Here is a 25711-nt window from a genome sequence, read left to right as displayed (position 1 = left end):
GCGCTTGTAGATGTCTGTATAGGCGTCGTTTGCACGATAGGCATCTGACAACGGAGCAAATTTTAACCAATAATGTTGTCAAATCTTTCAGTTAAAATGAGTTTTAAAATATTAACATAAAAATGTATGTAGATTGTAAATTATGTATTATGTGGTTAGCTTTTCTTCAATTCTTACATGCTTTTATTTGGTGATAATTTTTAGGCGATTTTAAAACAATATCTGCTGCAATTTTCATTCAATTTTTTGGTCAGAAATTGTGATGAACTGCTACAATAAATTAAACTTCTTAAGTCACATTTTTATGGGAAAAGCCATTTAAAGGCCATGATTGCAACAAAATTGATATATTGTTTTCTTTATGAAAATTAATTTGTTATACATGTATGTTCTTAAACAGAGAAATCTTTCTCCTGAATTAATTTATTTCTTATAATTTTATTTATCACAAGGTTTTAAAGTTCATGCAGAAATATCATAAATACAGGGGGATGGGGTACAAAAAATAAAATTCTGGAAATTACAGCTCATAGTAAAAATGCTTGCAAATATGTGAAATTTTATTCTCACATGTGACATGAATTCAATACGTACGTTAAAATTAATCTTTACTACCTTAAATTCATATAGATCTGCCTATTTGAATTCTTCTAGTGAAACTCTAACGTTTAGATTTCAATAAATCAGGGAAAACTGATGCTGTGTAGTTTTCGCTTCGCAGTTTTAAGTATCTGCAATGTATTAAGGACAGAAATAATTTTACTACGTAAGTAGATAAGAAGCAAATATATTGGATAGCGGGGATTTCTTCCTGTATTGTCATCAAATAAAATGACAACACCTGGAGTTAAATGCTTTAAGTTGTGAGCATCACAATGAAGCCCTGTATTATATTTCTTACTCTTCTTCTTTCTTTATTTGTGTACATTTTCTCTGCTGTAAGGTAAGTTAAATATTTTTATAATGATTTTAGCTAAAAAAAAAAAAAAAAAAAAAAAAAAAAAAAAAAAAAAACCTTTTTACATTAATATCCTAAGTTAACCAAAAATTGCCCATCAAAGTTTTATCCACAGAAAAAAGCATATATCTGCTTTAATTTTGTTACGTTACTATGTAAGTTGGTAATCTTCGTATAAATATAAGTATGCAGTTACAAAACTTTTTTTTATGTACTTAAAGTAGTTAAAAATATATTTTAAAAAAGAATCTCTAAGTTTTTACTTCTGAATCAAAATTCTCAATAAAATATGTCTTACGAAGCCTAGTAGTTGGTGTAAAATCAAAGTTTTCTCTGAAGGCTTAAAAAAACAACTAGTTTGGAATGAACGTAATTTTTCTTCCTTTGCTGCCTCTAAACAATCAGTACACGCCCCTGCTTTAAATGCTCAAGCTGAATAAATGGTAAAACAAATTTGTATCATTTCTCTCGTATATTTCATTTTCTGTATTTTATTTGATAAGGTTAAACTTTAAATTGCATCATATATTTTCGATATTTCATACTTTTTCAAACTTAATTTTTGTCGTACTGTTTTGAATTAGCCTTATTTCTTGACAAAAAAAAATTAATTTATCAAATAATATGTTAAATAGGGCGTTTTCGTGGAATTTAAACAAGGAAGATATTGCATACATGCATGTATACACAGTTTTTCGTATTACATAACGATAAAAAGAATTAATAATGTATGAATGCAGAATTTTAATATTGATGCCAAAATGTATGGACCTAGTAACAATTTTAGGGCGGCTTCACCCTGTTACACAGATCGACCTGTGCCCATTTACTACAGTGCGAGCGTCTGTTCTTGTCATAGATGGTGGCCATGGTCTCGACACTGGTAATTAAAGCACTTTCATAAATTACATTTTTCTTTTATAAAAGATGTGAATTGATTTTATATTTGTATTTCTATTATGATAAATATAACTATGAAAGTACATACGAGGGTTGTCCCAAAATAATGTAGACAGGACACATAATTTATAATCTGTTCACTGCAATTTCATTAGACTTCTGTGTTTTCTTCAATGACCCTTTGGCAAATAATGCTGAAAAGTTCAAATCTGTACTTTATTCATTTCTCGAGAAAATGAATAATTAGTAACAACAAGTTTTGTCAGGCGGCGCAATGTGCGACGTCGAAAATTTCTAGTTTTACGTTGTTGTCGTATGTACAATTATTTTGTCTATTTATTCAATTAGAAAGATATGGATGGTTTATATAATGTTATGATAGTTTTGATTGATTTTTTTTTTATATTTTGTTAAGATTATGTGTATGTATTACAGCACCCATTATCGCTATGTTACCCGTGTTTACTATAAGTACAGCAAGAGGTGTTGTCCCGGATACACAGGAAGTGATTGTTCACAGCGTATGTATGCTGTATTGTCTAAACATGATTAAGTTTCTTCTGTTATCATACAAACTTCCTACTGCCAACCTAACTTTGGTATACTTTGACAACTGCATAAAGAATAAATCAGTTTGTTTCCGCATTGCGCGAAACCTGTCCTTAATTAACTTAGTTGTCAATGACAACTATTTGTGCCTTAAAATGTCTTCTTGCATGGAAAGGGAAAAAATGAAATAGCAATTGGAATTAAAAATAATAAATATTTTGTGGAGTTTTGTTTTAACACCGTGTGTTTTTATTTAAAGCTATTTGCAACTGTCAGCACGGTGGAACTTGTGTAGCTCCAAATGTTTGTAGGTGTCCTCCCGGATATGGAGGAAATTCGTGCCAAACCCGTAAGACTTTTATCTTTTTCCAAACTGCCATACATATGACAGGGTGGTTTTGTTGGGGTTTTTTTGGCCGCGTGGCATGTTTTATTTCTCATTGCACAAAAAAGGAAAGTATGTAATTGCATTACGTAACAAAATGGTATTAAGATAGAAAAATGCATCGTGTTGCGTTAATCAAACCTACATGTAAGTAATAAGTTTTATTACACACAGATTACAATGCATACTCTTGACATTATTTTTTTTTAAATTTTATATTGTGAATATTTTCAAATTAAAATATACTTTAGGATTAACTTCAGCCATTATAAACGAAAGAATTATTTACAATAACTATGAACTTTTTTCAGCTTTGTGTAATCCACAATGTCGACATGGTCATTGTTCAAGACCGAATCAATGTACCTGTTATGGAGGATATAAGGGCACTGATTGTTCTACACGTAATATAATACACTCTGATTGTGTAATCTTGTCACTGTATATAATAATGTCATTTTAGAATTCAAACTCTTTTAATCTCAAATCTTATTATCTTGATAAAGTTTTAAGGAATAAAATGTTTAACCTGTATTTATTTTAAATAACAATCATTAAAATTGATCTTAAAAAACCATGCAAACTTCTACTAGTATTATTTTTCAGCTGACTGTAACCCTCCGTGTCAAAATGGGGGATACTGCAGAAATCCAAACTTTTGTCAATGTTCTACTCAATACTCGGGTCCTCACTGCAGACAACGTAGGAAGACTTTCCAATTTTATTTTGCAGGAGTTCATCGTCGATAAATTGTAATGCATTTCGTTATTTATGATACTATAAATATTCTTTGTTATGTCATGCTTAAGATGTGTATTTTCTACAGCTGTCTGTAATCCTCCATGCCTAAACGGTGGAACATGTGCATCACCACCAAGTACATGTCATTGTATACTGAGTAAATACGAAGGTCCCCAGTGTCAAAAGCGTAAGATTTTTAAAATATAAGTTGACAAATCAACAAAAAACAAGAGTATGTAGTAAACATTACAAAATATGGCATACGTTTAGTACACTTCTTAGCTCACCTGAAAAGAGGACTCGTTGAAACTCCTGTGATGAGCTACCTTTATTCGGCGCCTGTAGATGTTTTATCAGTATAGTTCGGTGTGTAAATTTCTAATTTAATTTCTTACTCAAAACCAATGGGACAGTTTTCAACAAAAATAAGCTCGATAATTAATTGGACTAGCTATAGGGCCATAAACCTTCTTTTATCAGCAGAATAATAGCTTGTATATGTATCTTACTTCCTACTCGCTTTCTGCTATATGGTTATCATTAGAAAAAAAACCTAAGATCTCGATCAAGCATTTTTATATGTATCGGTGGTCGTTCGATTAAACTGTGTATACGTTTTATTTTATTATTTTGAGGTAACGTAAAAGACTGTGGGCCTTTATGAGTACATAATAAAGGTTGTTATTATAAAAGAATGAATGCAGAAGTAACCACAATGTACACGTTGATACTTTGACATTATTTTAAGTTCTCTATTCTTTAAAAAACTTTTGTTCCCAATAGTTATAAAATAAATTCAAGAGGGGTAACAATTCTTTTAAATTACCTTAGAATATTAGGTACACAATGTACATAAAGACGATAGTGGTAATTATCTTATACTAGATACCACTATTGAAAATATGAACCTTTTACTGGTAAATGCATATGGTCCAAATTTAGATACACCCAATTTCTATTCGAAAATAATAGGTAAAATTGACTCTTGTCTTAATATAATACCAGCATAATATATGATTAAAAATTCAGATTCTATGAACTATAAGCACATAAACAACCCAAAAGCAAGAATGGAAGTTTTGAAATTTATAGAGACATTTAATCTGGTAGACATACATGTATTTAGGGAAACTTACCCAAAACTAAAGAGATACACGTAGAGGAGAAAAAACCCTACAAAACAAGCTAGACTAGATTTTTTTCTAATATCTGAAACACTTACAAACCGAGTACCACAATTTAAATACGAAAATAGTTATCGATCAGACCATTTTCCTGTAATTTTAGAATATAAAGTAAACGAAATTATGAACGGGAAAGGTTTCTGGACATTTAATAATTCCCTTTTAGTTGATATGACATATATTCACTCCGTAAAGAAATAATTGGGGAAGAAAAAAGACAATATGTTTGTCCCATATACAACTTAGAAAACCTAGATAATATTAGAATGGTGAAATACAATTCATTATTGATGATCAACTTTTTTTTGGACATTCTGCTTACTGAAAAAAGAGGCAAATCCATCACATTTTCTGCTTATAAGAAAAAAAATAAATGAAAGAGAAAAAGAATGAGAAAAGGATATTGTGTCTTTAGAGCAAAATCTAACAGAAAGCTCTTTAAATTCACTTTCAGAAAAAATAGATTAAAAGGGCATTGTATAAGGTCTAAGTTTAAATGGATTGATGAGGGGGAAAAGCCTACTAGATATTATATAAATCTTGAGACTCGGAACTTTATTAACAAACAAATACCAAATATAGAAAAAGAAGATGGGTCATTCATTCTTGATTAAACAGAGATATTAAAAAAACAAAGTCTTTTTATGAAAAGCTGCATAAGAAAAGAGAAATCATAGATGAATATAGTGTTTATGAAAAGTTGAAAAAAAAATAGCCCTAAACTTAATAATGAAGAATTAAATACCATTGAAGGTCCTTTAACTAATACAGAGGTACTGAATTTCCTGGGGAAAAAAAAAAAAATTACAAATGTCCCGGCCCTGATGGTTTCACAAGTGAGTTTTTAATTATTTTTTTTTTAAAAGACTTAGGCTCATTCATTACAAGAGCAATAAATCAGTCTTTTAAAATAGGAAGTTTTTTCAGAAATTAATAAACTTGGTGCAATAATGTGCATTCCTAAAGCAGGAAATCTTAAACAATTTTTTTAAAAATTGGCGCCCTATAACCTTATTAAATGGAATTTACAAGCTAGCATCAGGAAGTATAGCTGAACGTATGAAAACGGTTCTAGATAAATTAATAAATAAAGACCAGACTGGATTTCTAAAAGGAAGATTCATTGGGGAAAACATAAGACTTATTTATGACCTCATGTACTATACAGAACAAATTGATATACCAGGCCAATTAATGTTAATTTACTTAATTTTGGACCCTCTTTCAAAAATAAGATTAAAACCTTTTATAATGGAATAAAAGCTTGTGTAATTCAAAATGGTGTAATTTCAGAATATTTTTACCCAGAAAGAGGCTGTAGACAACGCGACCCAATATCGCAATACCTATTTCTACTTTGTGCTGAAATTTATATATCTCAATACACAGACGACACTTCAATAATAATGGATGGTCCACCCCAATCATATAATGGCATCCTCAGGGTTTTATACTTCTTTCTCACAGGTTTCAGGCTTAAAAATAAATTTCACAAAAACAAAAATGGTTTGGATCGGTAGTGAAACATTTTCAAGAGATTGTATTTCATCACTCACGATGGAAACTGAGTTGGGACAATTTAACTTTTAAGCTCCTAGGTATTAAATTCTCAGTAACACTAGATGAAATGAAAGACTTAAACTATTTACCAAAACGCTCAGAAATAAGAAAATTAATAAATCAATGGAAATCAAGAAAATTAACCCCTATTGGGCGAATTACAGTCATTAAAACATTAATAATACCAAAATTAAATCATTTAATACTAACATTACCCAACCCAAGCATTGATTACTTAAAACACTTTGAAATCTGTGAAATCTATTTTCCAATTTTTATGGGGTGGTAAAGTGCAAAGAGTAAAGAAGAGTACAATTGTACAAAATTACTGTCATTGGGGGTCTCAAAATGATTGATTACGGGGATTTTATTACTGCACTCAAATCTACTTGGATAAAAAGACTTATTTGGGCTGATACAAAATGGGTAAAGCCTATAGAATCCATTTTGAAAATTGAAATCCCAGAAATATGGATGAATGGCACAGATTATTCATATAGTTTATGTAAAACTTTGGAAAATTCCTTCTGGTAAGAGGTGCTTCTTAGCTAGTTAAAATATAGGAGCAAAATCCCAGGCTATAGATAATAATATATGGTACAATCCCAAAATCAAAGTAGACAATAAATCAATATTTTTTAAAAGCTTTGCTAATACAAGATTTATATTTGTTGGTGATTTACTTAATATTAATGGAACATTTATGAGCTTTGAAAAATTGAAACAAATCAATCCAATGACAAACTTTATTGAATATGCAAGTATAAGAACTGCTGTAAGGACCAGATTGCATACACAAGATTTATACATACCAAACTTACAAATAATAAAAGAATATTGACCAGTTATTCCTAATCATATCCTATTGTTTAATAATAATTGTAAAGGCTGCAAACTTATGTACAACTTATTATTAGATAAAAAGCGGGAAACATGTACATCTATATCAAAATGGAGAGAAAAGGGTCATAACTATGCACAAGAAACCTGAAACAAATTTTTTGAACTCCCCTTTAAATCTACACAAGAATCAAAACTACATTAATTACAGTTCCAAATTCTTCATAGGACGACTGTTCTGACAAATAAATATTTTTTCAAAATAAAAAAAGTAAAAGATTTAAGGTCTGCTGTTGAAGACTGGATCTTGCGACAGTTTGATTTGTTAATAACATTTGATAAACAATCAGTTCTCTTTGGAAAATACAAAAATAGAGATATTTATAGATTTTTTAACTTGATAGTTCTTATTGTGAAGCAATATATCTTTTTCTTGTAAATATAAAAGTAATGGAAATCCAAATATACATGGATTAAAAAATGTTATAATAGAAATGCTCTTGACCGAAAAATTAATGTTAATGAAAAATTGTAGATATAAGGAGTATAAAAGGCATTGGCCAAAAATTTGTGATAAGCTGTAGCACTGCAGTATATATAGTTAAATTTTTCTCTATTGTGTCTCATTTCAATTTTATTTTGAACTATGATGTCTCTTTTTGATTTTGTTGTGTTTTATTCTTTTTTCCTCTTTCAAGTATCCCTGTAGAACAGGAACCTATCACATGATTATGGTTTATATTTTATATACCCATGTGAACAATGCCCCAAATCTTTCCCTCGCTCTATCCCTTTTATTTACTCTCTCTCTTTCCCAAAATTTACTTTCACTAGATAAGAACTGTATAATATATATTCAAATAGTTAAAAGCTTTCAAAGATTGTCATATAAACATATGTACAAGATATGTCATATATGTACATATATGTGCTGTGAAAGTGAGAAATTCAATGAAAAAAAAAATTTAAAAAATCGGTTCCCACGAAGACCACTTTTTGGAAAGGACTTATATTTAGAATCATATAAATATATATAGCGGAAAAGTGTATGCTGAGTATAAATGCTATAAATTATATGATATTTTAAATTTATGTGGAAGCAATTGATATAGCAAATATTTAATTAAATGTCTCTAGCAATCTTTAAAGTTTCAAAGAGGTGTTTAAATTATCGAAGAACATTAACATTTCAGTATTATGAAAGAAATACCGGTAAGCTTAGGATTTTTTTGGGGGGTTGGCGGGATAGAGATAGTATATTGTTTATTTTATGTCATGACCCATTGGATAACGTTTTAGTTCTTCTACACGTACAATTAATGAAATTTGTTCTGGGATTTTTGATTTTTTATTTAATGTAATTTATTCTTTTCCCTATCGACATTTTCGGCAATTTTAAGTTTCATTATATGATATCAGACATTTGAAACACATGCTGTTATAGTTATAATTTTAGTAAGAAACTATTTTAGACAGAGTTAATGCTTATGTGTTTCGTTTGCAGCAATATGCAATCCACCATGCGCGAACAATGGAACCTGTGTATCACCCTCAACATGCTCTTGTTTACAGACTTACACGGGTGGACGCTGTGAAAAACGTGAGTATTGGGGAGTGTTTTTGGTGAAACAAAGACGAATCAACAAAACTTTACTTGTTAACATAAGAATAAAATATGCTTAGTCGAGTTGTAACAGGTTTTTAAAACAAACAAAACTACTTTTAAATTGTAAAAACAAACTTAAAAACATTCTTTTAATGTTTTCCCAATTATTTTTACAGTTACGAAGCATATCTTTTACAAAAACAAAATGATGAAATATTGCATAGAGTTTTGTTATTTTATATTTTATATCATTTTATATTTTTTAGCTTCACTTTATAAAAATTGTCGTGATGAAATCATCATTTGCAATATCCAGTGATAATTGCATATGCTCACATCTTTTTGAATTTACAGCGCTTTGTTCCCACCATTCGCCATGCTTTCCTGGGAATTGCTCTGACACAATCAACTGTCAGTGTAATAATGGATTTACGGGAGATATAAGAAATAATCGATGCAAAACATGTATGTTAAGCAAATTTATTAAAATCAAACAGAGAATAAATGTTGTTAGATAACGTTGCTTCTTTGATGTGAAAAAATACTAGTAATTGAAATGCTGATAAGGTTATGAGAAATATAGATGTTCCATAAATGTATAGGAGAGGAAGTTTAAACAAGCATAAACTTAATATCTTCACATCGTATAACAACCTCTCTTAAATTTCGGGGTAGCAAAATCTAGAAAATCTCATTATTGTCATTGATCGCAAAATTCCGTGTTCGTGTACATGTAATTACACGCGTACAAATAATTAAAAGAGCATTTTCTTGGACGAAACTTTTAAATTCTGGTTATAAAGATTATAAACCTATAATTACTTAATCATCTTTAAATGGATTTTTCAGTGGATATCAATAATATTCCCACCATCACAAAGGCCTCTGCATTTTTGGCTAATATAGAGAGGACTGGAGAAAAAAGGGAACTGTATCGGTTCATGACAGACTCGTCAGAACCAAACTCAACGGAAATAGACAAATTGTGGTTAAGTGAGAAAGACTACAATTACGTGAATGCTGACTTTACTGCAATATATGTTCCTGAGGGGAAATATGAATTACCAGACTATGTCGAAAACTATACGTTTGGGATAGTTGAAGGGAAAATGCGGTTAGATCTGCACAAGGTTGATAGAAGAGGTTAAAGTATCCTTTAATATAGTTTTATTTATTTGTTTTAAAAATAAACACAAAAACTGCATTTAATAGTAATATTACATATTTTATTGCCTACTTAATGCAAGGTTTTTTTTTACAATGGATCGAAAAATGTATCACTTGGAAAATAAATTAAGTAACTATCAATAATTTACAGATCCTGACAACCCATTTATAAGCTTAAACAGTTCTATATACCATTGCTCTAATCAACCTGGATCTTTAACTCCAAACACGAGTGTATACGCTTGTAATATTACTCATGAAAACTTTGACAGACTGTTGGAGGATGGAGATAAGTAAATTATGATACTTTTTTTACCTTTTTTTCTTCAAAAGTATGTACTATAGTCTGTCCCAAGATATTTATGCAGCACATTTTGACGATTTTTAATAAAAATACACATACCTGTGAAAGAAGAGCAATTGAAATAGTTGAAAGGAATATTTTCCTAGATAATTTCATTGACACATAATCATCTTTCATTCGTAAAAATTCACAGGAACGAAAACAGATTCCTTACGGAGTTTAATAATGGGGAATGTTTACATCTTTTCTTCATTCGGAATACATCGCGTAATTTTTCATACTTTTGAATGAACATCGTTTGAACCATGAGGTATTTATAAATATCAAGCAATTACATGTAAGCCAAATGTGAATCCAGAATATCTTGGGACAGAGTATAGTTGTAATATTTTAATATCACCACAATTGTACCTGCTTTGTACTTGCGTATTGGTCAAATAATTACGTCGGATTGGATTTTAGTCTGACGTTGACCGTCATTGCTGTGAATGGCGGCTTTAGAAAATTAGTGGCACCGACCTTTACTGTCATGGACCCGTTTATTGGACAACCCGCGGAAAAGTCGATGATGTTTCGCTTTGACTTCAGGAAACCGGTACACTGCCTCTTTGATGATAATCCCTGTTCGAAGATACCGTTCAATGTCACAAACGATGTAACAAAAGTAAGTTTTTCATGCATCATGTCTATAATTTCCCTGTTTGATTAGTACAATAATAAATTAATATAATTTTAAAAACAATTTTTTTTTAAATTTAAAAGACATTGTTATGAATTTATCGATTGGTTCTGTGAAATTCATTCATATACTCTTGGTTTAAGGATATTAATTAAATCACTCAGCTAAAACTTTTTCTAATTCAAATTCATTTTCATAGAGTGCAATAAAGTTTTACTGGGATGGATGGGATGATGTTCTTTCTGGAATAGGCCACTACAAAATTGAAGAGTTTTTTCTACAGCCAAATCCAAACAATAATTTAAATCTAAACGAACCCGATCCGTGGAGTCCAATGAATGTATTCACCTTTCTCGAATCTTCGCGAAACTTTACGCGCGTTCCTGCTCAGCCTGGTATGTATTCGTATATCTTAAATGTAATCGATAGAGCAAACAATACACAATATGCTAGATCGTTGGTTTTATACGACCCCAAGTCTTCAATAACAACATATGATACGTCACCGATGATTGCAACAAGTGCAGCAGAAGAAACAAATTACAAATGGCAAAATAATCTGACCAATCCGATCTCTGTTTCTTGGAAGAGTCATTTCCGGAACGATTTTCTTGAAAGCAACAAGCTATTACGGCCGGTTACACCCTATAAATACCATAATTTCTATGTTAACTTTCAAAAGGCTGTGCCGGATGATCTAGAGGACAAAGACGGCAAGAGAACACTAAAAGGAATAACAAATGCACATGGGGTAGTAAAGTTCCAGTATACATATCGTCATTCAAATCAAGGCAATGATCCACCTGATGATTGGAAAGACCCAACAGATAATTTTATGTCTCAAACGGCTTCGTTTAATGTCATCAAACAAAATGGCGACTCTCTTAACGTGTGGGTAAAAGCTATTGACATTTTAGGCAATGAAAAGATTGATATGATGCAAATATACTTTGACGAAACGCCCCCTGATAACTTAGAAGAAATCATTTTTATAAAGAATATAGAAAACTCAACGTTTCCTTTTTCAAGTCGGTAAGTGCTGGGTGTGTGTTTATCATTTTAAATAAATGCAACTAGTTCCTTTACAAGACTTAAAAAGCTTAGTATGATTGCATATGTTTTAATAATTTTTAACACTTCTTTATTTTTAGATTAATTGTCGACACCCGTGATACTGACAGTGGCATTTATGGAATTAAGTATAGGTTTACGTCTAACAACACAGGCGCTGTGTTCAAAAGTGATTTCATTCCGGGAAATAAATCTAACGTATGGTTTTGTTTGTTTTTTCACTTTTCAACGTGAACAATGTATAATATATTTGATACTAGCAGTAATTTAATTTACAAGTATCAAAAGAACACATTTATAACTGGATAAAATTACATATATATAATGATATGGTACTTAATTACAGGTAGCACTCTCCTTGAAAGAAGGGTACATGGACCAAATGGGGGACTACTTTTACTACAGTCATTATCTGGAGGTTGACAATTGCTGGATGGTGGTTACTAAAGACGCCTTTAAAAACGAATTTGTCAATTTGGAGCTGATCGTTTACAACAGAGCCTTAGTATCAACCAGAAGGACCTATATGGTTAGTAGATTTTGTTATACATCTACCAGTTTTTCTGAAATAACACCTTAAAGATTCAATTTGCTAAGGTAATAACTATGAATACTACTAGTAAAGGAAGTATATATTCCATTTAAGATTACCGACCTTGGATCCCTTAACGGAATCGATGAATGTACGTAATTTAAAAAATGAAATTTTGAAATAATATAGACAGCATCAAAAAAGTAACAAACGAGGAACAGCATTCAATTTTTAACCATTATTAATTGTTTTTTGTTAGACTCTGGGCCAACGAACCTGCATGTTGAAACAACGTATTCTAACGCTGTTCGCTTGAGGTGGACTGTATCACCAACCTGCTACGAAAAGACAAAAATTACGGTATCCGGTGTATCTAAAGACGGGAAAAGATTTTTGCGATCTATACACAGGGACAGAGATTATTTGGACGTAAACGGACTGGAAGCGGAAACGACCTATAATTTGTCATTTGTTACAGAATATGGTGATCAAAAAAGTGACCCGATATTTTTAACTTTCCATACAATAGAATCACCGGCTGCTTTGACAGCAGGTGGAATAGCTGGAATATCCACAGGTACGATATATTCTTTGAATCGTAAATTTCATTTAGAAAATAGCTTGTAAGTATATGCGTGCAGTCTTATCATATATCATCTACATATTTCTTGCCGACATTGAAACATCAAACTTTTTCTGGAAGTTTGCATTTAGTTTTATTGTTATAGCGAGCGCAACTTACCGGCGCACAGGTATGGCGAGCGAAACGGACTCTTAAGAATCGGTGCGAGCGCAAAAGAACTAGCTAAACCCGGGGATTCATCAAGAAAAATGTTGGCACCATCCCATATACTTTTTAATGTTTTCTCCCGTAGTGCTATGCCAAAAATGGCTAACATTTAAAGGGGCATGGTTACAATTTTCGTCAAGAATTATTTTTCTGATTTTAAGGTTTACAATGCTTCAATAAGGCATTTTCAATGGACAATTTAGAGCTTAGAATTATGTGCTATGTTAACAAAGCTTTTGTTTAAATTTTGAATGTTGATATGAAAATTCCATTTTTAGATCTAGACCTAAAATAAATGTGTTAAAACGTAATATTAGGAACTGTTTATTTATGCTAATGAATAAGAAATGAATAAATCAACTTGAAAAATTATTATACAGGTTTATTAAACCTATGTTAACAACAACAGGGCACGAGCCTTGTTTAAATGACAAAGAATTCTAAGCCCTGTATCTTGCTTATAACTCTACGACTGACTCTCACTACTTGATCATTAGAAATACATTTCTAAAGCATTGTAAATAATACAAATAGTAAAATTGAATTTGACAAAAATCGTGACCATGCCCTTTTAACTCTCAATTTACGATATCACCTATCTGACAATGTTGCAAAGTAATTCTTGCTTCTTGCTGCGCTCGCCACAACGGTAGCACCGCAAAATAGATTACTTGTAGGTTGTTTTGATTTGCTCTGTTTTGGTAGGGTTTTTTCAGAGGGGGTATTTAATTTTTCCGTTTATTACACTTTTACTTGATTTTAAGAATAATTCAAATATAACTAGAGACGAGCTCGTTGCAAGCAACGATTAGGTCTTCCGTCGTAGCTGCGTCATACTTGTGACGTAATACAAAAATTGATACCTGACCATGGTGCAATATTAGATGTATAAACACTGTGTAAAAGAAACAAAGTACATGTATATAAGCAAATACAGATCTTTAAAAGTTGTCTGAAGTTTGATTCGCCGCATGTTGTTTTTTTGCATGTGCATTTTATTTTGAGAAACTTATCTAATCATCATTATTGACTCAATGTAGACAGAATATGGACGACGATTATAATCACATAGTGGGTATGCCCGGTATGAACGTAAAAAGACCAAACATTTTACTCGCATTTTTTATCAAAAGCAAGGGCCAATGAATCTTTTAGAATGTATGCGGAGATCCTGGAAATTTTACAGGGGGTTCTGAAGAATAATTTTGTTTTTTGAGGGGGGGGGGGGAGGGGGCATGCGCGGATAAGAAAAATTTTCCTGGGGTGGGGGTTGAGTGTCTGACGGTTATTTGAGTTTGCCTGGGGATGTCCGAGGCATATTTTTGTAATTTCATATTGTACATGTAATGGAAAGAAATTTTGCGGGGGTTGGGGTGGGGTCTGGAACCCTCACCCTACTCTTCTAGATTCGCGCATGGGGAAGACCGATGCCGGTAATTTAACGGTAATTTTAACCATTTTTATTTAATTAATCATTTTCAAAATTATCGGAATTCCAATATTACCTTTAAACGCAGTTAAAACTTAAAATACGAACCATTTAGTCTCGGTGAGTATTCGGCCAACATGCGTCCGCGTACGAAAGAAATGGCAATATTCAAGAAATTTGGATGGACGATCTGGGTCCTAGATCGTCCATCCGATTCTCTTTCAGACTAAGAGCTACAGACCTGCACTTAGAGAATGTCAAACTGATTATGTCAATTTATTTTGTCTCAAAGAATCAGTTTTTTTTAATCAATAAAGTTTTACCTAAAAAAAAACAGAAATCGGGCACAATTTTCAATGTTAGCATTTTACAATTTAAAGGTCTAATAAAATTTTGAATGAAGTTTCAAGATACTACTCTTCGTTGTTTTATACGAAATATTGCATGGAAAAAAGATTTACATCACATATTTTTAAATTACAAAAGGATATACAAAATGAACTTAGATTAACCGCTAACAAACAAGCATAAAGTGAGACTGAGAACTAATTTCTTCTCTTTTTTATTTACATCAAAATAAATCCAAGAAAAAATCTAAATATTTTTTTCCTTTATATGCGTTAATGAAAACGTTGATCAGCAAGGGCCGGTTCTATGTCGTGCAAGCACCTACTTAATAGATTGTTACACGGATCTACCACGATGACAAATATCGAAAAGGCAATATTGTGGGTGAAGGATGAAAGTGTAGTTTGTTTTTTAGGTTTATTTTTGATAATTATATTTATCTGGATCAATTTGGTCCGTTGGTTTGTTTTGTTTATTGAAAAGGGGAATAAAGAAAATGAGTAATTTCCGATATGAAGTCAAGCATATATTTTCATATTATCATTGACTTAAAACATGTTGGAAAAAAGAAATATTGTATCAAGCAGTTAGTTATTATGCGCAGATCATGCATTCCTCTATGGTTTTCACAATTGCATGTACATTGTATCAGTTACTACACGTATTTGCTTACGGAGAAATAAATTTCCAAAGAGATGATATAGTTATCAGTTAAGTTCCAGATTGTCTTCTGCACATGCAAGCACGTGTGTAATCCTGATTTAAAAATAGGTATAATGGCCGGGGGGGGGGGGGGGGTCATCGCAACAAAATTGTGTATTAGCGTACTAGAGTGTACATTGTTATTTAATAATTGATGTTGAATTGTTATTAACAAACAAAATCATAAATTCATAATAACATACACTAAAATGCCAGGGAGTTCTGCTGGACGCGATTTCATTTGTCTTCAATTAATAGGGTGTAAGGATGCCCGCCTACTTAATACATATGCTCACGCGTCAACCGATTAAAAATGACTGTATTTTGGATTTATAAATCGTTCTAAAACATTCGATCTTCTATATCGTTGTTAACAATTCAAAACTTTGAACGATTAAATTTGTTTTTATACCTACCCCGACCCTCACGGAAAAATCCATTCAGATCAATGGAAATTTCATTTACAAGACTCCGCGCCAGAATCAGAATGTCTCATTCATTAACTTTTTCGTAGTTATAGTGGACGAGTCCAAAATAGGAATTTTGAGACACATCATACAATGTGAACATATGCCGTGAATGCAGTTTACTTTGCGTCTATTTTCTTATTTTGAGAGTCCTTTTTATCATGTATATCATGGCTTGAAAATGACGGAAGGCCCTTGAATATTGTTATCTTTATGCAGGCACGTAGCATCCTTTTTGAAAGTGGGGGGGGGGGGGGGGGGGGGGGCAGACTCATCCAAAAAATCTTGACAAACCAAAAAAAAAAAAAAAAAAGACTTTCCCAAAAATCTTCAAAATCCTAATCCGGGGGGGGGGGGGGGGGGGGGGGGGGGGCTGGCGTAGTATGTATATAACTTCAATTTCAATCCTAATTTCCTTATTTTTATATAAATTTTTTACATCCTTGATAATTCAATTTTTTATAAGTAAATTTTAAAAAAATTAGTTGCTGTGAGAAAAAGTGTGTGTGGGGTGGGGTGGGGTGGGGGGGGGGGGTGGGGCACCCACAAGCTTGAATTAATAATTGCCTGACGATGCATCTTTAATGTGTCAACATTTATATTCATAATTGATGAAAACGTTATATGGGATGTAATAAGCAACAATGAGCAAGAGTGTTCAATTAAAAGGGCTTTTCACATTGCACGTGTGTAATCCTGATTTAAAAATAGATTGCCATATTTGAAAGGTCAAAAAAAAAAGGGGAGAGGTGTCATCGCAACAAGATGATACACATTGTCTAAGTAGTACAATGTAAGTAATAGTTTGTGTTGGATTATCATCATTAACAAAGAATCATCAGTTTGGATTAAATAAAACAAATATAAATTCATATAATTGGAATATTTACTTTTATTTAAAATGCCCACCTTTCCAAAAGTTTTCTAAATATGATTGCATTTGTACTAGTGCCAGATGATGTAGCGCACCCATTACAGAGGTCACATCAAGTTCCCTGGGACGACAATAGCTTTTACCATTGTATTACACACGCATCATTTATTCAGCAGATAAATTATTCCCATTCTTTTGTCATATCCTATCATTTAGACCTTTATTTAAAACATCAAAATCGATAAACAGTTCAGAATTTATAAATATCAAACACATAAAAAAATTACCAAAATATCAATTTTTATAATAGTTTGTCGTAAATATTCTGAGTTATTTTTTGTTTCTTAGTGTTTCTTTTCTATCAAACATAGACGCACTTTCTCATTGCTGGAGACTTTTTTTAGGTTAGATATTATGCAAATCTTCCTTACCTAAACCTAAACGGCAAAACGCTTAATAATGCAGTGCACTCTGCTGTTGAAATAGATGTGAATTAAATAGTGATGAGATAAATGTTTATTAAATACAGTTGTATACGCACGGAAAACGTTCAAAAAGTCCTTGTTTATTGACAAATGATGAATTTTGCACATATTGGTTTTTATCAAATGGAACCCCCCCCCCCCCTTTTTTAAATTGCTGGATCCGCCTCTGGATACATGTACATTCCTAAAATGATTTAAAATAATGAAATGATTTAATTTCCAGTGATGTACAGGTACATGCACTCGATCGAAGAAAAAGATTGAAATTGCTTCTAAACTCTGCACGTTCAGTTTAATAATTTATGATCCGCAGCGAAAATTAAATTTCATTTCTTATAAGATAGCCTAATTGATACATGCATGCTTCCATTGAATAAATTTGGGTAGTCAGGCAAGCTTTTTGGAAAGCTATTGATTGTATAATATTAAGGTCAGACGCGACCTTCATGCATCTTCCATTTTTTCTTATCTCCACAATGTGAAGATTTCCACTTTGTTATTTCATAATTAAATCTTTATGTAATATGATTTTTTGGTTTGAATATAAAGTGTTCAAATTAAAATATATAGTATGACTTTACTTATTAGCATTCAAATGCATTTTGCGTGCTATTTTAAGGAAAGTTCGAAATATTCTAGCTCCAAAACGAGCCTGGTAATGTACTCTAAATTTTTTTTAATTAACAGGTTTAAATGTTAATAAATAAGGAATGAAATATCAAGGAAAATTATATAAAATTGAGGAACGTCTCGTCTGTCCTTAATTAAAATAATATAAATAGACATCATAAATCCCATATCAAACGACATATAACCACTTGAATCTGCGCGTCTTTTAATGAATTTATGAACAGCGGCAAATTCTAAGTTAATGTCTGTATAGCCCTTGTATGAAAAATTTCGGATGGTACTCAATTTTTCCAGACGGAGAGCTACATATATGCAGCTAAGGTAACTAATAATGCTTCCGCTGAAATACTTTGTTTAGTAATGCAAAGTTTTAAGAGAGCAATACTTCTTTGTTTAAAAAATGACACCCTAATACTTCGCATTTCATTCGCTGTTTGTAGAGCAAGCAGAACCAGTATCAGTTCGATCCCTACCGTATGTACATTGTTCGAATTTAATTAAAAATTCAACACTGAAAGTGTTTATCTATATGGCTATTAATCTATATGTACATGTACACATAGCGTACACATGTGATTCAAAATACCCCAAACGGAAAAATTCACATATTGAGTCTACATTTTATAGAATTTGCAAAAAATACATTGCGGGTCTGAATGTTTGTTAATGTGTCAATCTATCAATATACAGTTTGTTAATTATTTTCGATTGCTAAGGCTACACATCGTTTTTGATGAACATTGAACAACATTTTTTCCATGCCATTATTTCCACGGAAGATAGCGAGTACAATTATAAAGCAAAATTTAGTTAATTATCTCTTTAATATTGTGTACTAGTATGTAATAAATAATTTATAAATTGCTGCCGAAGGTTGTTTGGTATTTTCGTTTGTAGATGCATTGCAAGTAAAAAACGTGAAACGCGGGGCAAGTCATAATTAATATTCCTAATAACCGTTACTTAAAAATAGCGGGTTTGGATTCAAATATTATCGTATACGAATATAAAGTTCACTTTTTAAAATCATCTCCACGATGATAATATTATATCCATCGGAAATCAGTATTTTGTTTTGCTTTAAAAGAAATGTTCTATCGGGAGCAATCCCGCGTTCGTTTAAATTGCCAGCGTACATTTGTCATGTCAGTAATACACATTGTGCTTTATATGACGGCCGTGTATACGTACTGTAGAAAAGTTGAGTTTAATTACCATGCATTCGAACCATTTTATTAACACATCTCCCAGTACTGAAACAATTCAAAATGTCTCTGTTACAGTAACACAGTGGGGCGTTAAACGTGTGTACGTCCAGCTCTACAAGCACATGCACTGTCGTCAAGGCGACGGCCTGAATACAGCTAGCGACTCTTCTATCGATCGGTTACCTGAGTCTCGTAATGCATCTAAATATAGAAAGGGGCACAGTTATGAAACAAACAACAAAAATAAGGTCAAAGAGGTTCATCATTATGAAATGAATATGTACATATGAATAAAAACATTTGGGAACTTTATGTAGAATTATTTTTGCGCGCTGCATGTATCAGTTAGTGCATTACAAAAAGCCCTTTCATAACCTCCTAAACGTGCACACCCCCACAAAAATGGACCGAACTGACAACAATTGTTTCTGCAAATACTGGCTATAAATTACGAAAACATTAAATTGAATACCACGGAAGGATTCAAAATTAATTTCTTTACAACTTTGCTTCAATAATGCTTTAGAAATTTTTATTCCTTTACAAGTTATTGACAAGAAACTTTTGACGCATCTAACTCCCTAATTATAGGGGCCAGCCCCTTTTTCTGTATACCGAATGAAAGGTCTTGGTAAGACCAAGATCTTTTAAAATTCATGTTATAACAAATTTTTATCAGGTAAAAAACTAACACGGAAAATACGCGAATTTTTTTGAATTTTTTTCTTACCTTTGTTTCAACATCTATACCACCCCTTTTATTTGCATTTAAATAATAAATAAAATATATCTCGCACAAATTCAATGTATTAGCTTCCAAACCAGCCCATCTTTGAGACTCTGCCAGTCATCGTTATAGCTAAACCCCCCTGGACAAAAGAAGTTGTTAAATTTTACTAAAAGGGGAATAACTCAAAACTGGATGGGGATTTTCCTCAACTAAAATATGCAACGACAACATCACGCGGCATGTTGTCAGTCCTGAAAATTTCAAAACAATCGGTGAACAAACGAGCGAGATATTAAGGATCAAAGTTGGCGTCTAGAAGAAAAAAAAAAATAATAAGAAATTTGAAAAATTTTCAGAATAATAGTAAGGTCTTCCGTTGGAAACGGAAGACCTTAACAAGTACTAATCAATTACAAAATAGAATTTTGAAAAATTTTGATACTGGCAGTTTTGCAAACTGTAATTAACATGATTAAAGATGTTATATTAAAGGCCAAATGTATGATTATGCTATAAGAAAAGTATATAATCAAGATTTTTTAAAACGCAAAATACAATAAATAAAGTAATTATTTTCGCAAATTCTTGTTATGCAATAACATTTCAGATATTCAATTAAAATAAGCATAAATGATGATGATGATGATGATGATGCATTTTATATTTATGTATCTTTACATCTTTACCTTTCACATCTTTTCAGTAATAGTTTTCTTACTGGCGATCATTATTGCTGGAGTAATAATGTGGAGGACAGGGCGGCTGTCAGTTGCAAAACAGGGAATGCAAAGAAGAATGACTGTCGTCCGGAACAGGATCCAACAACAAATATCGTCTCGTTTAGTGAGTATAGAGCCCTTACTCTATAGATGTGTCACAATATCAACAATAATGTGTCACAATATCCACAACAAATATAAGCTTGTTATGTGAGTATACAGCCCTTACTCTATAGATGTGTCACAATATCAACAATAATGTGTCACAATATCCACAACAAATATCAGCTTGTTATGTGAGTATACAGCCCTTACTCTATAGATGTGTCACAATATCCACAATAAAATATCAGCTCGTTATATGAGTATGGAGACCTTACTCAACAGATGTGTCACATTATCCACAACAAATATCAGCTCGTTAGGTGAGTATACAGCCCTTATTCTATAGATGTGTCACAAAATCAACAACAAATATCAGCTCATTATATGAGTATAGAGCCCTTATTCAACAGATGTGTCATAATATCAACAACAAATATCGGCTCGTTATATGAGTATAGTGCCCGTACTCTATATATAGATGTGTCACTTAATCAACAACAAATATCCGCTGATCATGTGAGTAAAGAGCCTTTACTCTATAGATGTGTCACAATATCAACAAAAAAATCAGCTTGTTATGTAAGTATAGAGCCCTTACTCTACATTTGTGTCACAATATCAACAATAATGTGTCACAATATCAACAACAAATATACGCTGATTATGGGAGTATAAAACCCTTACTCTATAGATGTGTCACAATATCCACATTAAATATCAGCTCGTTATGTGAGTATAGAGGCCTTATTCTATAGATGTGTTTCAATATCATTAACAAATATTAGCTTGTTGTGTGAGTATTGAGTCCTTACTCTATATATGTGTAACAATATCAACAAACATCAGCTCGTTATGTCAGAAAAGCCTTTATTCTATAGTTGTGCCACAATGCTACTTTGATTCTGATTAATCTGCCAAGACAAAAACAACTTCAGCCTAAAAATTGAAATATTAAAGCTCCTTGCACATTTTTAGATATTTCTGTAATGCTTTAGTTTGATCAGTTGATCCCATACAACTAAATCTATAATACAAACTTAAATGCAATCCGTCGGGATGTGTAAAATTTTACGCTATTTCAGGTACCATATGAGGATCAAGATGATATATACCTTTATGGTCAGATGGAGGTGAATAAGTCAGATGACTGGGTCATCCCACATGTATGTATTGTGCTCGAGTCCCTTTTTACAAGTGGAAAGTTTGCAGATATATATAAAATAAGATATCAACCAAAGAAGAGTGATTCTGGAAGGAATGCCTTTGTGGCGAAAGTTTTGAAATGTAAGTATTTTATAATTATTCATTTTATCATCATGTCAAATATCAGTAACAGACAATGTTTATCATGTTTTATCACAGCTGGTGCCTCCGAAGAAGATCGAATAAGTATGCGAGCAAAGATAAATTTCTATGCTTCAAAAGTTGGAGAACATCCTAACATTTTACATTTTATGGGAGCAGTGTTTGATGACGAAACACGCAAGTTATTTTTTTTAATGATTTATCTTCTATATTACTGAGAAAATTAAAGGGTATGATATTATAAAATGAGTCATCTTACTTTTATTATAAACCCAGTAACGACTAGATACCTATTGTTGTAATTCCCCTCTAAAATGTCATTTGGGTTTGAAGTCCTAAGTAATGTGTTCCTTTTTACAGTTGGGCCATACATGGTCCTTGAATTTTGTGAAGTTGGCCAGCTCAACTCTTGGTTACAACAACAAAAGAATACAGCGAACGAAGAAACATCGGAACAGCTTTGCAGAATATGCTACGGAATATGTAAAGGAATGCTGCATTTAGAGAGTAGAAAGGTAACTTGTACGACTCACAATGAACTTCATTATTTAGTGAAAGTAAAATTACAGGTCAAAGTTTTAGGACATGTACTTGTAGGGAAAAGTGTATGTTGTTGATATCTAAGTTGTCACAAAATCCATCGAGATATAAAATCAATATTCTTTATTTTAAGCTGGTACACAGGAGACTAGCAGCTAGGAATGTTCTTTTAACCAGTGAACTGGAGCCTAAAATTTACGGATTTTGTCCTCAGCAACAGGAAGCTGAAGGTGAAAACAAAGATGATGATGGTGATGTTAAGGAAGATAAGGTATGATATTTTATATTACAGAAATTAATAAGATCCGTCAACTTGCACTAGACTTTAATATTTTTGATTTTAAAATCCTGCTATTTTTATCCCGTCCTATCATTTATGCAACCGACGACTTCATTAATGTAATTATGATAGTCAAGAACGCACGAACAGTATTTTGCATTTTTTGATATTAATCTATGAATTTATGCACCTATTGTTTAGAGTCGTATACCTGTGAAATGGACAGCTCCAGAGTGCTTGGTAACGATGAAACACGCCACACCAAAAAGTGATGTCTGGTCTTTTGGAGTAGTTCTATGGGAGATATTTAGTTTTGGTATGTTTTAGTTAAGAAATAAGGTATCATTTTTGGATGTCTATCGGGATATAGATACGGGTTGGTCACGTGATCAAATCCCATAAAGCCCGAAGGGCTTTATGGAAGATTTGATCACGTACCAACCCGTATCTATTTCCCGATAGACATCCAAAAATGATACCTTATTTCTTATATTTACATTTGTTGCAAATTATAACACTAACAATGCTCCATACTTCCTCTTTTGTGATGACCTAGAAAGCCGCTTCGATTAAAATGACGTAACAAAAAATAGTGCAACAATGTTGCAAGCAATTGATTATTGTGTTAAATGAATATGACACTACTTTTGAGGAGACAACACTTTTTTATCATCAAAAAGGGAAGCAGAAAAGAAAATTCACTTGTACAATTGAAAAAACTTATTGAAGCTTGGCGGAATAGTACCACATGTGTTGAAGTCGCAGAGCGGTTAGAAATTTAAAAACAAGCGATTGAAAGTTGAGTTAGGCCTAGAGTATACTTACGCAATTTCAGGGGGAAATCTATCGCAGAATCAGATTCAGTAGCATAATGATTTCCTCCGACATTATAGAGGAAAGCGATTTTAACTTCGATGATCTTTTTACGGAACAAATTGGACAGAAAACACAAGGAGTTTTAAAATTTGACCGTGATCCGTGAATGTACTACACACGAAAGGTCTGTAATATTGCTTTTGCAATTTTGACCGAGGCTTGTAATAAAATCAGAAATAAATTTTAACTGAATTAACTCCTTTGACAAATTACGATTGTAATTTACAAGAACGCCTCGTTACGATGTCGAACCATAAACATTCTGTTTACATGCCTAACGTGTTATCTAACATGAATCATTTATCCCCGCAATTTTTATGAGAATGAATGAATAACACTTCGTATAACAAAATACAAATACATGTACGTTTATTTTTTATGCCTAAATTATGTTTTCATTACGATATCTAATAGGTGTGTTTCAGCACAAGTCGATTAGTTTGTGTACATAGAAAATTAAAGTAGTGACCTATATTATTCATGCGCTACTTTGACCTCTTGACCCATAATGATGTTATGCAGAAATAACAGCGGATTGCTCAAACAGTGTTATATAAGGGAAAACATTTGCAAGTGTAAATATATGTACATAATCATTACTTTTTTTATACAATATTAGTTTGAAATTAATAACATCTTATTTCTTGTAGGAGAAATTCCTTATCCAAGTATTCGGAGCAGAGATGTACAGGCTTATCTACGAAACGGAAATCGAATGGATAAACCCGAATTTGCTAATGATTTGTAAGTTTGTTATTTCCTTTCACATTAACAATGTCTCTCAAGTTATTTCGTTTATAAAATCTTATTATAGCATCTACATTTTACTTTTTATCCTCTAAGTTACATTCTCCATATCAATACAATTTTTATCCGTTTTATAAAAATAAAACCTATTTTTTTTGTAAACAGCTTTTACGACATAATGAAGCAATGCTGGAAAATGAAGCCAAAACAACGCCCATCTTTCCGCGACATGACAGCTGACATTGGGAAAACCTTCAACTCTGCACCATCCGACGATTTCTATTACTACTCGGAGAAACACTGATTGTTTACAGTAGTCACGTGATTTCAGTACTTCTTGTTATTGGCCTTGTGTAGAAACTGCAGGCATCAAACTCTTTAGTTTTGCTTCTTTTTTTTAATTTACGCGAATACGTTTTAATGAATTGTTTTATATGTATTTAGATTTTATGTACAATATCTGATCGTATACAGTCAAATGGACGATACAAAAGTACATGCCTAATAGAGATATTATTGACCTTCCATTTACAATTATTACGGAAAGATCGAAGCACTTGAAAAAATTCAGAAATTGCCTCCATGATTTACTTAGTTTTTACCAGTTTTTATAGAATTAAAATATATTTGCCTTTAGAAATACATGTTATAAAATTTCCAGCTATTCAATTTACTCTCAACTAAACTAGATTAGAACAGTTTACACAAACCGCTACACAATGGATAGCTATTATTTGTTCGTGATAATTTGATTTCTTTTCTGCTATTAGTTTGAAAAGTAAGACAATTTAATTGACCTTTAAAATGTTGTTCAATTTTTAAAACTACAAATGTTTTATTATTTTATTATTACAGCTTCATTATATAACATTTATCAGCATGTATCTACTTAATTGCAAATTAAAATGATATAATTTTATTTTATTTTTTTTTGTTTTGTATTTAGATAGTGCGCATGTAAGTTCTGAGCATTTGCTAAATATGTTTCGGGTTTCGTGTT

The 25711-nt window shown here is 31.9% G+C and overlaps 1 protein-coding gene across 1 annotated transcript; it reads left to right on the top strand.

Annotated features, from left to right (window-relative positions):
* Positions 1 to 826: 826 nt before the first annotated feature.
* On the top strand, positions 827 to 25654 carry LOC128176633 (uncharacterized). The gene is made up of 25 exons (XM_052843089.1): positions 827 to 943; positions 1746 to 1841; positions 2294 to 2379; positions 2667 to 2756; positions 3104 to 3196; positions 3399 to 3494; positions 3619 to 3720; positions 8622 to 8717; positions 9078 to 9188; positions 9573 to 9866; positions 10042 to 10183; positions 10657 to 10858; positions 11073 to 11905; positions 12025 to 12142; positions 12291 to 12473; positions 12591 to 12627; positions 12736 to 13053; positions 20843 to 20982; positions 22046 to 22247; positions 22326 to 22445; positions 22629 to 22783; positions 22942 to 23079; positions 23290 to 23404; positions 24615 to 24708; positions 24877 to 25654. The coding sequence occupies exons 1-25, from the start codon at positions 876 to 878 to the stop codon at positions 25013 to 25015; spliced, it is 4068 nt and encodes a 1355-aa protein (XP_052699049.1). The 5' UTR covers positions 827 to 875; the 3' UTR covers positions 25016 to 25654.
* Positions 25655 to 25711: the final 57 nt, after the last annotated feature.

The sequence above is a fragment of the Crassostrea angulata genome, chromosome 3 (assembly GCF_025612915.1).
Source record: "Crassostrea angulata isolate pt1a10 chromosome 3, ASM2561291v2, whole genome shotgun sequence".
Classification (NCBI taxonomy): domain Eukaryota; kingdom Metazoa; phylum Mollusca; class Bivalvia; order Ostreida; family Ostreidae; genus Magallana; species Magallana angulata.
The sequence above is the reverse complement of the archived record's forward strand: the minus strand, read 5'-3'. Positions and strand labels throughout refer to the sequence as shown.